Below are 14,688 nucleotides of genomic sequence, written 5' to 3' on the forward strand. Positions count from 1 at the left end.
CGGGGTTGGAAGAGATCGGATGGATTCTGGTGATCGCAGAGGTATGGGAGTGCCCCCAGGTTTTGATTAATTTACAAGTTCAACCAGAACTATCGGAGATGGATGTAGGGAGAATTTCGGAAATGTGGAAGTGAATTGTGTTCCGTATCCGTGAGTTGCGTGGACAAATAATAATCATGTGGGAAGGCTTTATTTAACTGTGGCATATGTTGGCACGTAGGATAAGATTGCGAACGTTCTACCCTGGTCCAGGGCTGGCCTTTTGGGTGCCAGTACATTTGCATTTTGGATTCATTCAGGCATGTACCAGTGTTGAATAATTGATTTGGAGTTTCCATGTCAACAGCAGGTCTACTGCTCATATTGTGAAAGAGTTGCATTCCTTCTCGCATGTATCACATGCCAAGTTTCTAATTCTGATGGGGAGAATATTTTTGGTTAAATCTGGGCTTCAACATGATATCATTTATTTTTAAAATTAAAATTAATTTTGATTTGAAGTTTTATCGAGTTATCAAACTGGTAAAGAGATATTTGGTTGGAGAGTGAAGGTTTGGAATCAGAATCGAAATGAGTGACTTCCATTTCAACCACTTGGTTGGGATGAGTTCCATTCCGATTTCGATTCAGAAGTGGAATGGTTCAATTTATATAGAACTCAATCTCTATTTCCTCTATGAATTTAAATTTCTATTTCAATTCTAATTTCAATTTTAATTTCGGTTACGAACCAAATATTTTAAAAAATTTAGTTATTCTGATTCCGATTTCAAATCATTTTGATTTTTATTCCCATTCCGATTGAGAACCAAACACCTTTTAAATTTTTTGCTAGATATATCAAATAAATGGTGTATCATGAGAATAAGCTTAGATGATGAGGTGCACAAGGTGACCATCCATGACAAGCACATCATGCATGGAACATGTTAATCTCCTCTGATATTATCAATTATCTCAATATTGTCTGGAAGAATGGAATCCAAATTATTGATAATGATTGTGTGCTGATTTTGCAATGCTTCCGCTCCGAGGATCTTTTATCTTGATCGGTGGACTCATGCTTTTGTAAGTAATTTTTGGTCTCTTATCTACTCACACTTTTCTTCCATTTATCGATTCTTCTTATTATTAATAATTAATAATTACTGATATTTTGATGTATCTTATAGGCCCTAATAGTTACTTGTATTCTTGTGATATATTTATCCTCTACGTTTTGGTCTATACAGCCTCTTTTTTTTTTATCAACGGATTGTTGATTTTTTAATCTGTAATCACTATCTATTTATTGAGATAATTTTATCAAAATAATATTTATTTTTAAAAAAATTATTAAAATAATATATTTTTTAAATTTTTACTAAAAAACTATCTAATAATAAGTCGTCTTATGATAGGATGATTTTCTATGCTGGGTCACTCTCCTCTCGCCATATGAATGAGTAGATTGAAACTAATGTTACAATTTTTTTCATCTAAAAACGCATGTTATAATTTTTGTTAGCTGCATAAAAAATTAATTATTGATCTTGATACAAATTATATGGTTGGAGTTTGAAATTATCCATCATTTTTAAGATATTCTGCTATATTAATAAAAACAAGATTGGATAAATTTAAATTTATATCTCAAAAAAATTAAAATTTTTTAATAGATAAAGATGTTTGGAGAATGCAAAAATTAGCATTTCATCAAGTTAGAGATGCTTGAAGAATCCATGGATCGGCCCGTGTCAAATTGCTGTTGCAAACTAAAATCTAAATTGAAAGACACTACATACTGTTCTGAATAAGCAATTAAGATAACTAATTGATACCTAAATAAATGACTAAGAAGAAAGTGTTAAAGGAATACTATATAACTCAATTAAAGAGCAAAATTCAAATTTAAAATGATTAAGTGGAGGGTGAGGGCCAAAATTGCTCTATTATAAAACGGCTCATAAAGTCACTTTACTGTAGGACGACTCATTCTGTGGTCCATCTGATTCTTAACTGATAATTAGATTGAGTTAGTATAAAAAATCACCCTATCATAAGATAATTTTATTTTAGACGGTGTTGTGATAAATAATTTTAAGAGGTTGTTATTTTGATAATTTTTTAAAAATTAATATTAATCTGATAAGAAAAATTATTATTGGCCAAAGGCTTGTCTTTTTTTTTTTTTAAGAAAATAATTATACATGTATAGCGGGATTTATCATTTTTTTAATATATTGCAAATCACGTACTTTTTTTTACGAGAGATTTATAATTTAAGAACTAAGAAATTATTATATGTTCATTTATCTATCTTCCTTTCTACCCTGGTCTTCTTCTTCTTCTCCAATCGAATCCATGGAGAGGGTTTCATAGCTCTCCCCAGATCCGGATCCGCCTCCAAGTGCTACAGCCCCCTGGTCTCAAACTGGGATCTGGAAACCGATGCGAACCCTAACTCTCCTCGATTCCACTCGGCGCCCAAATGCCTTTCATCTCATAATCTCTAACCCTAACTCTCCCCTGTTCTGGTTGCTATGTTGGATGCCGCTTAAAAGGCCGACAACGAGTTTGAAGCTTTGGCGATCGCCAGAATGCCGAATAGGTCATTCCCACAATGGCTGCTTTAATCAGTATGTTCCTCCCTTTTGTTTTTGGTGTCTAATCGGAAAGGAGTGATTTTTTTTCTTATTTAGTGAGAAGCATTGATCTTTTTCGTTCGAACTCTTGGATTGGAACTTGTGGTCTAGTAGCTTATTAGATGGATTGGGAGGTTATGTGACATGAAAAATCCACACTTTATTCAAGAAACAAGATTCCTCTGGAAAGTTTACTAGACTAGGTGATGATTCAAGCTGTATGCATATTTTGCATAGAAAATTATTGGCATCTGGTGTGCATTAGAGCCGCACAAGATCTTTTACATGTTTGTTCTGCAGTGTAATGTATCCTTTATCCGGTGGGTTATAGCCATGGGAATATTAATATTAATCCTATTCACCAATTTTGCATATGGAACAATTTGGCTATGAATAGTGGTTTAGAATTCATGAAAAATGTGGTGAATTCAGAAAAAAAATCAGTAAGACATTGCATAATATATAATTGGGAAACATTAAAAGGAACAAAGCTTACTAATGTTCACATATATGGCCAATCACAACTTTACATTACTGGAATCATTAACATCCTATAATATGGTGTTGAAGGCGCTGCCCTCTTTGCATGATAACTACCCAGATCAAAATGCCACTCCTTTTGTTTAATGATGCCTCAACTAACTTTCTGCCTTGCTCTAGGCCAACATTTTCTGGAAATATAATGTAATCGGCTTTGTCTATTCCTTCTTCAGAAGGTCATAGAACACCTGTGGCTTTTTGTAACTACCAATGCATAGAGCCTGTCACCACAAAATACAATAAATCAGTTATCTCTAGGAAATGAGCATAGGACTTGCAAGAAACAGTAAAAATGGGCTTATCCCTCTCAGTACATGAATATTATTGTCATAACTACAGTCTTGAAAGTTAGCATATTACATCCTTCTCAAGCAAGGTCATCAAATGAAGCATTGGTCTTAAACTTGCGGAGAGCTGGGATCCAAAAAATTTTATGAAGCACATTTTAGTTCATTCTTTGGGTGCCTATAGTCTTTTCAGCTAAATATCAACTATGCTAAAAGGGCATAGTAATAAATAGTACAGACCTTAGTCTTAATGCCATTAAAAGTAAACACCGAAGTTTAATCAATTTATTTGAACTTAGTGTGTAAGCAAACACTGAAACTAAGCATGATTTTAGATGCTTCAGCATTGGTCCTTTCTGGTTCTAACATAAACTATGTGATTCATGCTATTTGTATACATGCATGGACAAGTAGATGTGCTTTACATGTAACCAACCAATGCTGAGTAGATGAGAGAGTTGTATGTTTCGAATTTTATATTAAAATTTACATTCGTTATCTTTTCATTTGCCAAACAAATTAGGATTGCGAAATGATCCAAACCGAAGAATGGTCTTTCTCTAAGTGCCAGACGTTCATCATGCATCAAGATATAGGTCCTCTAGAGCCATGAATAAACCAACAAACTATTTGATGTTGTAAAGTTAATGTTTACCTCCATGGCAAATGCTAAATGGAGTAAGGTTGCTTCTGACCATGGTCTCCCAATAAACTGAAGGCCAATAGGCAAGCCTCCCTTGTCATACCCAACCTTTGAAGTAGCGTAGCCATTAGAATAAAGATAGAGTATGGATCTAATGCAAATAGGAGTTGGAAAAGATATACCATAACAGTTATTGTAGGCAATCCAAGAAAATTTCCTGCTATTGAGAACCTCACAAGTGCCGCTGGAAAAAGATACAAGGATCAAATCACTTCACTAAAATCTTAGAAAAACATATGAAAATGATGAAGCACAATTTTGAGCTTTTAAAAGGATATCCAAACTCCACAATCAAGATTTCAAGTTAGATTCATAATACCTCCATTTATGTAATCAAGTTCTCCACTAGTCAAAGCATCACTTAGCAATGGGTATGCAGTGACACTGTATATGAGAAAGAATAAACATCTTACATATAAGAAACAAAATTTATGTAGGAGGCATACTATGAGCATCTATCCTACTATTGCCATACCTCTTATTTTAAAAAAAATATATGTGCAACTGAAGTTTGGTTCCAAAATAAATTGCAATTCAGTTGAGAATTATTAAATAATTGTAACAAAATGGCCACTTAGGATGCACAAAAGTGATCAATATAGTGATCCACCCTACTATTTTTGCACTTTTTGATTTTTAAGAATATACTATGTCCGAGCTTTGGCTCCAAAATAAATTGCCATTCTGCTGACAATTATCAGATCATTACAACAAAATAGTCACTTAAGATGCACAAAAACGATCAGTATAGTAATGCCATTTTATCTGTCCCCAAGGACAATTATTGTCCAATCAACTTGTGTTTCTCTTCTTCTGCATGAACACGATCAAATTATTTGAAGGTATAGTGTTATGGTATCAAGATATTAATTTGGGTGTGCATGTGTACTGCTTTAAAGCATTGTTATCTGATTATAAGGTGATGCATTGCTCACTGCTTTACTTCATGTTGTCATACCCTCCCAAATCAATGCTCAAAAAATAAGCAAAGGGAAATGTATTCTTGTGGTTCTTTTTGTTCAGACACCATATTTGTAGAGAACGATCAATATACAGAATCCTACAGGTTGCTATCAACAAGAATGTTGCCTAATTTCCTACTGTCTTTCCTTATATGAAATTTTTAGTAATCGACTTTATGAGAATGTTGTCAAGTCCAGTAAATGTGCACATGTAGAAAAATCCAACAAGTGTCTTTAGAGGTGGATGGGAAATAAAACTAAGTGATGGAGAATATTGGATCTGCAGTTCGGATTTTTGAACATTGGTTCCATTTATAGAACTTTCTATTATAGTGGTGCTCCACTTTTTTAAGCTGCTTCTGTTTTCCTTATCTTGGCCATCTTGATGATGCAAAGACTTCTTTATTAATTAGTTTCTTTTGGTAGTTTGAAGATAGAACTATATATCTTACTGAAGACAAATTTTGTGCAACATATTAACCAAACATGAGGGCATAGAAATGAGCTAACTGACAACATGAAGGCATCAGACAATACAATAGCAAATTAACCAACAAAATGTAATGGCATGCTCAATTTGAACAAAAAATTACAGTAACTATTCCTATTATCTGTCTGTGCTTTTGCAGAGATGATAACTGTATCCATATGAGGTTACTATAACCAAGGATATTAGTACTGGTACCAATATACTTGCCTGGTCACCTGCCCACTAACCCATGCTGGTCATCTGATGGCATGGTATGTGCTCTGTGTGTGCATGCATGTGTGTCGTTGGAATGGTCTGTGTCAAAACTGAAAATGTTTCACAATGACCATGCATGATTGGAGATTTACACAGATTGTAAGTGAGTTCAACAGACTTTTCCAATTTATGAGGCTTAAGAAACTTCAAACATATCCATAACACCATAACCTACGTAAACATGTTTATCTGCATATATTGCTAACAGGAGTATGGTTGAAGCATAATACCCAGTTGTAGGTGTGACGATGACGTCTGCCCTTTCAAAAATCTTCTTATGGAAGTACATCTGACGGTTCCTGGAGATATATTGTAAAAAAGGACCATGCTGTTATGCACAACCAAAACAATGTTTTACATATTTTGCGTGACATTACAAACTGAAAGACAAGAATGAAAAACGATAATAAATCATGGTGGATATGTATGTATATATCTATGTACTGATGGTGATAGGCATAGGTTTTGCTGTCTATGTAAGAGTAGGTCAAACATGCTATTTACAAATAAAAGAATGAAGATTTATTGGCTAGATTACCATCTCAATAAATAAATATGATATTCATATCACTAATGTTTCAAGTTACCAATATCAAGCATTGTTAAATGAATATATGTCACAATAAACATGGGACAGCGGTTAATCCAATAAACGATTTTAGCATCAAATGTCCAAGTGCAAGGCCCTGGCAACCATATATAACTAAACTTGCATTCTAACATGAGACGGCATTTGACTGTCAGGGATTGTTTTGTGCTTGTCATGACAAGAACCAATCCTTTATCTGTTATACTCCAGACTATTAGAATTCTCGATAATGATAAGGTACTAAAAATGGGTTAAGGGCCTAACTATTGACATCTTTTCCAATTCATAGTTTGCTTTGAGAGTCATAGCTCAATTGCTATTGTTTATTGTATCACTCATGAATGTCTATTCATCAGCCCATATTCTTCTTATATCTATCTTATCCTTCTGCTTCAAAGAATAAGATACTGCCTTTCCATCTAAATTCCTCACTTTCCCATTTCAAAGGCCGTATAGATTTGCCTTTTTTCACACACTACAGAAATGAATAATTAAATATTAAGGCATTAAATCATTGTACATCTCTTATATAAACTTGCAAGGCTCATAACCATTATGTTCTTCTAAATTAGCAGCAATGCTGAAGGGCAAAATTAAGAAAGGACATAAGCGGATCTTGATCGGAGGCTTCAAGCTGGTACACATATTCAACTGCCTTACCTCATAAGCAAATGACAATGGAACTGGAGCTTTTATGTGGATTAATATGATATTGACATTTCAATGATGAACATCTTTAAAGTAAAAATGCTGCAAAAACTAATAGTTCTCTTGGTGCTGCTATGCTGAGAGTACCTTATTCGCTGAGCATTCAAATAATCCTTGCTGCTGAATGAACCGTAGACACGAAGAGCTACTCTTGCATCCCACCCTATCTCCGCAAAATTCCTATCATAATACAAGGTCATGATTTAAACACTTACTAGCAGAACTAATTAAACACCTACTGGAAGAACTAATTAAAGTGTATCCAGGTAAAGTACTTACAGTATTTCGAGATGTGGAGCCAATGAAGCAGTACATTCAGATCCAATTGTTATATAATGAGCCAAACGCATCTCTTCTATCTCAGGTACAGTCACAGCCACAGTCTTACAGGTAGTAAGGCTCAATTTGATTAGAAAATGATGTTTCAAGATTTACTTATACTAGCCTATGGAACTTTTTGTGTACATTAGAAAGCCAGAGGATGCTGAAACTTTTACTGGGATGGTTGAAGGAAAAAAAGCACTTCACTATGTGAACTAAGGTAATTAAATAAAATGTTAGTACCTTCCACCCATAATGCTTGTACAACATTTGCAAAGCTTGTCGCAGCAATTTCTAATTTCACTTGTGCAGTCATTAAACCACTGATTTTTCCAAACAAGAATCACATCATGTTAGCATCTATCTCCAACATACAATAAAAAGAAAGAGTTTATATAAAATGGAATTGATCCATTGAACTGGAGAAATTGTAAGAATGCTTTAGTTCTGACACGTGTGGTAATTCAGAGCTAACCTCCCCATATTTGGCTAATTTGATGTTTGTGATTGATTGTGTGGATGTCAGCAGAGGAAAATTCAATTCAGGCTGGAGGATTATCCAAAAAAAAAGAAGAAAAAAAAAATCAACTTATCAGACTCCTGGAAAAATGAATTTCACAAAACTAGTAACAGATTATCTTTACAGCACCAAGCACAACGAAGAGAACTTTTTCCTGCTTTCTTTAATTTGTAAAAAATGAAAGAAAAGCACTGCTTCTATATGTCTGACATATTAGGAATGGGAGATGATTTTCTCACCTGCAAAGATGCTTGTTGATCTGGGAGGTTACCAGAAATAGCTGCATAACTGATACAAACAAGAATATTTATTGAGGTAATCGCATCAGGACCTTACAAAAATAAGATATGTTTGTGATCTTATGGAAATAAATACTGACACTATTAGTGCATCTTCAACAGTTGCTGCTAATATGCCTGGCATTCCAACCGTCCAATTCAGTGGAAGAACACTGAACAACAACATAAATGCCTATCAGGATTGGGGGGGTCATATGGTGTACAAGAAATGGAGATAGTGGAGAAGTTTCTGATGGCCAGCTGATTTACCCAGAATTAGACAAGCGCCCAGAGGTTGGCTTGAAACCAACTACGCCACAGAGAGCAGCAGGCATCCGCACCGATCCTAGGTATAAGAACATTGATAAGATCCATAGGGTTTTCACAGGTGAATTTTTGACAAAAAATATCAGCCAAAGATTAATGAGTGTGCTAGAGTTAATCAGCACATATATTATAATCATGCAGTGCTGATGAAGATCGTCTTTGTAATCCTTTAGCATGATGGGTAATAGTGAACTTGAGATCGACGAATTCTGTTATCCAGTTTTAGCTTCAAAGATGGTGTATGACTTATCTGACCATATAGTTCATATCACTGAAAGCGGGTGACAGTCATTTGTATCATTAAGTAATCAAAAAGTTTGCCAGCAACATCCAAATGAATTGCTATTTAAAGGGGTATTGGAAGTTGTCCATCAATTTTTTTCGGAGTCTCTTAGATGATTAAAGACTGTTACTCCTTGAATAGCTGAACAACTTTTTCTGCACCAGGCTCAAGAGAAAAATGTCCTCAATTATGCTTATTGTAGCAATTTCAAAGGTTAATATTCCACTGAGCCATCTGAGGTCATCTCTAAGGGCAGGTATTTCAGAAGCAATTTGAAACTGCAGCCATTTTCATCTGTACTTTTTACTGATCGTAGTGACTGGGAATGGAAAATGTGCTGACTGGTGAATGGCATTGTGTTCAATGTCACACGTGCGAGGGACATGTTGCAGGCCAGTCTTATAGTCAGCAAGATACCTACCTTTATTTTGCGGGGACCTGGGAGGTTCAAAGACATTATTTTCTTAACCTACAAACAGTGCACATTAAAGGCATGGAAGGAAATTGCAGCATTGTCTGTTTTGTGTATGTTGTGGACCCCTCACAGCCTTCTCTGAATTAGAGACTGGCCATCAAAGATTGATCCCTCCAAGTGGTCGACAACTAAGAAGACAATCAGAAATAGCTGTGGATCTGAAGGGAGAGGTAAAATATATTTCTCATACCAACTACAAATCATAGAAGTTTACTCTGAGTCAATTTATCCACAGCAAACTTACCTCCCCCATCAACACCAAGTGCAACAGGGCATAATCCAGCACACACTGCTGCAGCTGATCCACTTGAGGAGCCTCCAGAAACCCTGTTGATGTTGTAGGGATTTCTAGTAGACCTGCAATAAATTGAAGCCGTGCTCCATAATTAGAAAACTGAAAGTAACACTTTATCTAGCTAAACCTATTCCTTTTTTGCCTAGCTATAATTTTTTATTTTTTATTTTTTTTTTTTTGCCCAGGCAAGCACTTGCTTGAATAACTCAGAACAGTTGAGTGCTGGAATAGCTTGGAGCAAGGCTTTCACAAGAACAGCTGTTCCATGACTATTCCAACACTAGTAACATATTAGTTGCATGGATTATTCCCTGTTCCATCCCCTATTTTAACTTCATATTGGAGCCTGGATACTGTTGAACCTTGTCTCAACTATATGAAATCAGCTTTATAAATTCTCTTTTGCCAAGTATTCCTATTTAGGACTATCTTTGATGTTAACAGTTGATGCTTCGAGGGGAAGAGAAAAGCATGCTTGTACCCGTAGTGAGGATTGATACCGCTGGTCCCGGCACCGAGCTCATGCATGTTAGTCTTGCCAACAAATATAGCACCACATGATCTCAATTGTTTCACACATCTTGCATCATTAGTACAAGGTCTCACCTTGTGCAACCACTTTGTTCCTCCTACAAACCGAAGAAGAATGACAACCATATATAGAAATAACTGAACATAGATCTATAAAAGGTGACACTAGAAGAGCATAGTACCAGTAGTAGGATAGGGCAAGCAATCAATCTCATCTTTGATGGCAACTAGTATTCCATCCATAGCTGAAACTGGGGACCCTGATGAGGACCATAAGAGCGGTTACAGACACAAGAACACAACATTAAGTTTCACAGCTCAGCTGCAATACCTTCTCACCTTCCAAACTAACTACTGCTGCGGTTTTCAATGAAAAAGGTACTATGGACCACATAAAATAAGCAAGTACTTCCAAAAAAATTAAACTGGCATTAATTGCAAAAGGGACAGAGAGATCACTTGGCATCAAGTGAAATGTAATGCATGAAAAATATTTTGAATCAAGGAAAAAGGATGGAGAGATGTATATGAGCTAGCCATTCCATCGAAGTTACATGTATGGCAGATGATTTTGTTAGTGTAAACTGATGTCTTAAGGTCTCAATTCTGTTTATACATCTTCATGCTAGTTTATGAAGAGTTTTTCCTAATGTATCGAAAATCCTCATTGTTTTTGTTTTAGATCAGTGCTATCATGTTTCCTCTATATTGCTTCAACATTTTTTTCTTTCTTAAAATAATGGAATAACATCCTCACTTAAATCAAAACAGAGGAAAGAAAGAGCCAAATAACCATTGATGTAACAATCGCAAATAAGTTATGGCAATTTAAATCAAGTTTATGAGGTTTCTCGTTCTTGTATAGATATTACTCTTTTTTTTTTTTTTTGAAGGATAGATATTACTCTTTTGATAACCTGTCGCCAGGCTATCTCCTCCATCATTGCTTGGACAGGTACCATGCCTCTCAACTCTCATAAGATCATGAAGGACTGCACCGACCGAGATGAATTCTATCTTTGCCCATGGCAGACAGGAATGATTTGTTCTGGTAGATGCATGGTTGTAACAGGTTTGGGACCTTGGGGGAATTTATTTTTTATTTTTTTAATAGGCAATCACCTGTTTTTGTTTGGGCTTGATCCCCTCTGTATCCCATTTCACTCCCTCTATGGAATCAGTGGTGGCAACCTCATGATATTTTTTCTGTTTGCTGGGCATATATCATGATTCTTGACATAGTGTGCTCAAATAGTTTTAGAACTAAGGTTTGCAGTGCATACTGCCTCATACTGGGAATATATCATATCATCACTGGGGAATATGGACTGTCGTTATACCATACCGACTTCCATCCCGATGCGTACCAACTCTATACCAACATGTAACCTAGATCATAAGTTGTTCTTTAATAACCTCCACAGGTGATCATGCTGCAAGTTTGACAACCATTGGCAGTTTGCAAGAAGTTACCGTATATGGTGACCAAACCTCAATAGGAGCGATACAATATTCCAAACAAAAAAGAAAATCAAGTCGAAAAAAAAAAAAAAAAAACTGGAAGACAGCAAATTATTATTATTATTATTACAACATATTAAAGTTAGAGCATCAGTACCCCTCTTATATCGAAGTGTTGACTCTTCAGCCTGCCTTAGAATATCTTGAGCATTGTAATTGATGAAGAAAGCCATTTGGAGATCTGTGGACTCCTTCACAGCAGCTAAAAATCGCTTTGCTACCTGCATATCTTCATATATAAGTTTCGAGAAAACATGCATATATTCTGGAAAGAGACTTTGCTGGTGGAGTATACATATAAGTAATCTAAATCGTATCACTGGCGGACCCAAAGCAGAGCAGAAAAAAACTTAGGTGGATGTTCTGAAGTAAGAAATTAACTGAAAACATTCTGAAAAACATTGCTTGGTCTTGGGGAAGACATATACATATACGTATTCATTTACACAGGAGAATTAAATAATCATTGGAAAACATCACTCAACAATAAATTCTTTCGGTGAGATGAAATACCGCAAGAGGAGTTGTTTCTCCTGATTTATAGGCGCTTGAGAAGTCCCGGACGGTCCAACGCTGGAAGCTTGAAGCAGGATCGGTCAGGATAGATTCCAGGTTAGGAGGAAGGCAATCGAGGACTTCTTGAACTCGTTCAGCAGGAGATAATTCATGCTTTACGAGAACAACATTGTGCTCTGCTATGTCTGCTCAATGTTCAAAACCAGTTAAGAGGTAAATCTTGAAGCACATGAACTGTTGACAAATCAAAATTATCTTCATTTTGGTAAGAGTTGGAGCATCATAAGAATTAAACAAAGAAAAACCAACTCTTTAAGAAAAAGGTTGGATTTTGGAAGAAAATAAACCTTCCCAATTGTGGGTGTTCGTGAACAGAGGTGGCTCCCGGATCACGGCAAATGAGACAAGCTGCAAGCAGTGGACACCCACAGTCACAAACATCAGTTATCAAAACATATTGGCCAACTTTATTAGTTTCATGGAAGCACTCAATGAGTGCCGTTGGAGTTCTCATGAAACTTGTGACTATTGGTATCGCAAACTATCTTATGTGGGAATCACTTTGATGCAATTCAAATTTCACTCGTTTCAAAGCTATTAGTAGATGTGCTATCAAAACTTTAAAAGATAAACGATTCTTTAAAAAAACAACTTGCTAAATTTTTTTAAGGACTTGATGCTAGTCCCGAAGAAAATGAAGAGAGAGAGCAGGGAACGACCAAAGCAAACAATTCCAAGCAAGTCATACGAACCAACGAAAGGAAACTTTCAAATACCTTGTGGATGAGATTATCCTTCTTCAGTATATACACCACAAGCGGTCCGATAATCCTCGACTCCAAAATCCACACAAAAATCTTCACAAGAAGCCCAGCCACCCGAGGAGCTAAAATTAAACATCCACAAAACCCCATCTCATCACACTAAAAACTAGTAGGATCAAAGAGCTTCCAAAATCCTCCAAACAGTCAGGTAGACCATTCCCTGAATCAAAACAGTGTACCTTTCACATTGGCATGCAGATAGGATTCCTTGCTGTCAGGGCCAAGATTGACATCTGTGGCTGGTTTGTAGACCTTCCCTGCAGATCTGAAGAGGCCCATGAATGGAAATCTGTTCTTCAATTTTCGAGGAGTGATGAGAGTGCCGGCTTCTTTGAAGTTTGGTGTATATATAGAAGGATTAAAGGCGGAGTTAGCAAGAAAAATGGATAACTTATGCGAAGATGAGAACAATCGGAACGTTCTTAAAAGTGGAGTGGAAGAAAGAAATCGAGGTGGTATCATTTCTTGTCAACATCGTTATCTCGTGGGATGAGTTGATCAAGGACAGAATGTGAGGTGGTTGCCTTGTTGTTAACGGTAACTTTTCCCGGGAACTGGATGGAGGGAATAAGCCGGGAGAGTTGCGTCTCATAACCCAGCTGCCACTTTGTACTAATGGTGAGGCAGAATTATTCCATCACCCACCCACCCACCGAACAAAAATCATAATGCGGCGAGCACAGGAGAAAGAAATATGAGACGGACTACATCTTAAAATAAAAATTCAAAAAATTAAAAGTTATTTTTATTAATGTAACCGTCAGTTCTGTAATTAAAAAATTAAATAAAAATATTACATATGTATTCATTTTTTTTATTTTTAAAATATATTTTTTATCAATACATACTATACGATTAAATAATACATACTAAGTAAATTAGTCGTCTAACAAGTAATATATGCATATAGATAAATTGATATATAATTTTTAAAATATAATATTCATTAATACACAATACGCGATCAAATGATACATATTAAAAAATTAGTCATTTAACAATCTAATACACATCTTCAAATAAATTATATATAATTTTTACAATATCATATTCATTGGCACACTATATAGTCAAATGATATATACCTGTCTACTTTTCTTTTCATGCACACCATAAGTTTCTTTGATACATATTCAATAATGATTCAATATACATCTTCAGATAAATCAATATATATTTTTATAATATATTTTTTTTACTTGAAGGTTGCATTGGAGCACTGCTAAATGTACATAAAAAAATTTGTGATATATATCAGAAAGTTGACAAGTATGTATCATCTAATTATATAGTGTATATTTATAGATATGATGTCTCGAAAACTATATATCAATTTGTCTGAAAAAATATATTGAATTGCTAGATGAGCAATGTGCTATATATATCACCTAACGTGTATTATATACTGAAAATTTTATATTCTGAAAATTATATATAACTTCTGTAAAGGTATGTATTGACTTAGTTAATGATAATTTACTTGATATATATCATCTAGTCATGTAGTATGTATCTGTATCGATAAAAATATGTTCGAAAAATGAGGAAAATAAGAATGCCATATTTTTTTTTTAATTATTAGATTGGCAACTCTGTTAGTAGAAGAAGTTTTTAATTTTTAAATTTCTAAATTTGGATC

General features: G+C 35.1%; 1 protein-coding gene across 1 annotated transcript in view; it reads right to left on the reverse strand.

The window, feature by feature from the left end:
• Nucleotides 1-3,051: 3,051 nt before the first annotated feature.
• Nucleotides 3,052-14,688, reverse strand: part of LOC105051927 (uncharacterized) — a 36,489-nt gene continuing 24,852 nt past the window's right edge. Inside the window, 21 exon segments of the mRNA XM_073242992.1 lie at nucleotides 3,052-3,385; nucleotides 4,107-4,202; nucleotides 4,277-4,338; nucleotides 4,474-4,538; nucleotides 6,092-6,160; nucleotides 7,246-7,338; nucleotides 7,438-7,541; nucleotides 7,723-7,757; nucleotides 7,760-7,802; nucleotides 7,955-8,026; nucleotides 8,239-8,287; nucleotides 8,379-8,450; nucleotides 8,548-8,623; nucleotides 9,607-9,719; nucleotides 10,139-10,286; nucleotides 10,371-10,448; nucleotides 11,807-11,930; nucleotides 12,223-12,410; nucleotides 12,573-12,633; nucleotides 13,002-13,111; nucleotides 13,229-13,513. Coding sequence (XP_073099093.1) covers nucleotides 3,323-3,385; nucleotides 4,107-4,202; nucleotides 4,277-4,338; nucleotides 4,474-4,538; nucleotides 6,092-6,160; nucleotides 7,246-7,338; nucleotides 7,438-7,541; nucleotides 7,723-7,757; nucleotides 7,760-7,802; nucleotides 7,955-8,026; nucleotides 8,239-8,287; nucleotides 8,379-8,450; nucleotides 8,548-8,623; nucleotides 9,607-9,719; nucleotides 10,139-10,286; nucleotides 10,371-10,448; nucleotides 11,807-11,930; nucleotides 12,223-12,410; nucleotides 12,573-12,633; nucleotides 13,002-13,111; nucleotides 13,229-13,513 — 2,006 coding nt within the window. The 3' untranslated portion in view covers nucleotides 3,052-3,322.

The sequence above is a fragment of the Elaeis guineensis genome, chromosome 9, assembly GCF_000442705.2.
Source record: "Elaeis guineensis isolate ETL-2024a chromosome 9, EG11, whole genome shotgun sequence".
Taxonomy (NCBI): Eukaryota; Viridiplantae; Streptophyta; class Magnoliopsida; order Arecales; family Arecaceae; genus Elaeis; species Elaeis guineensis.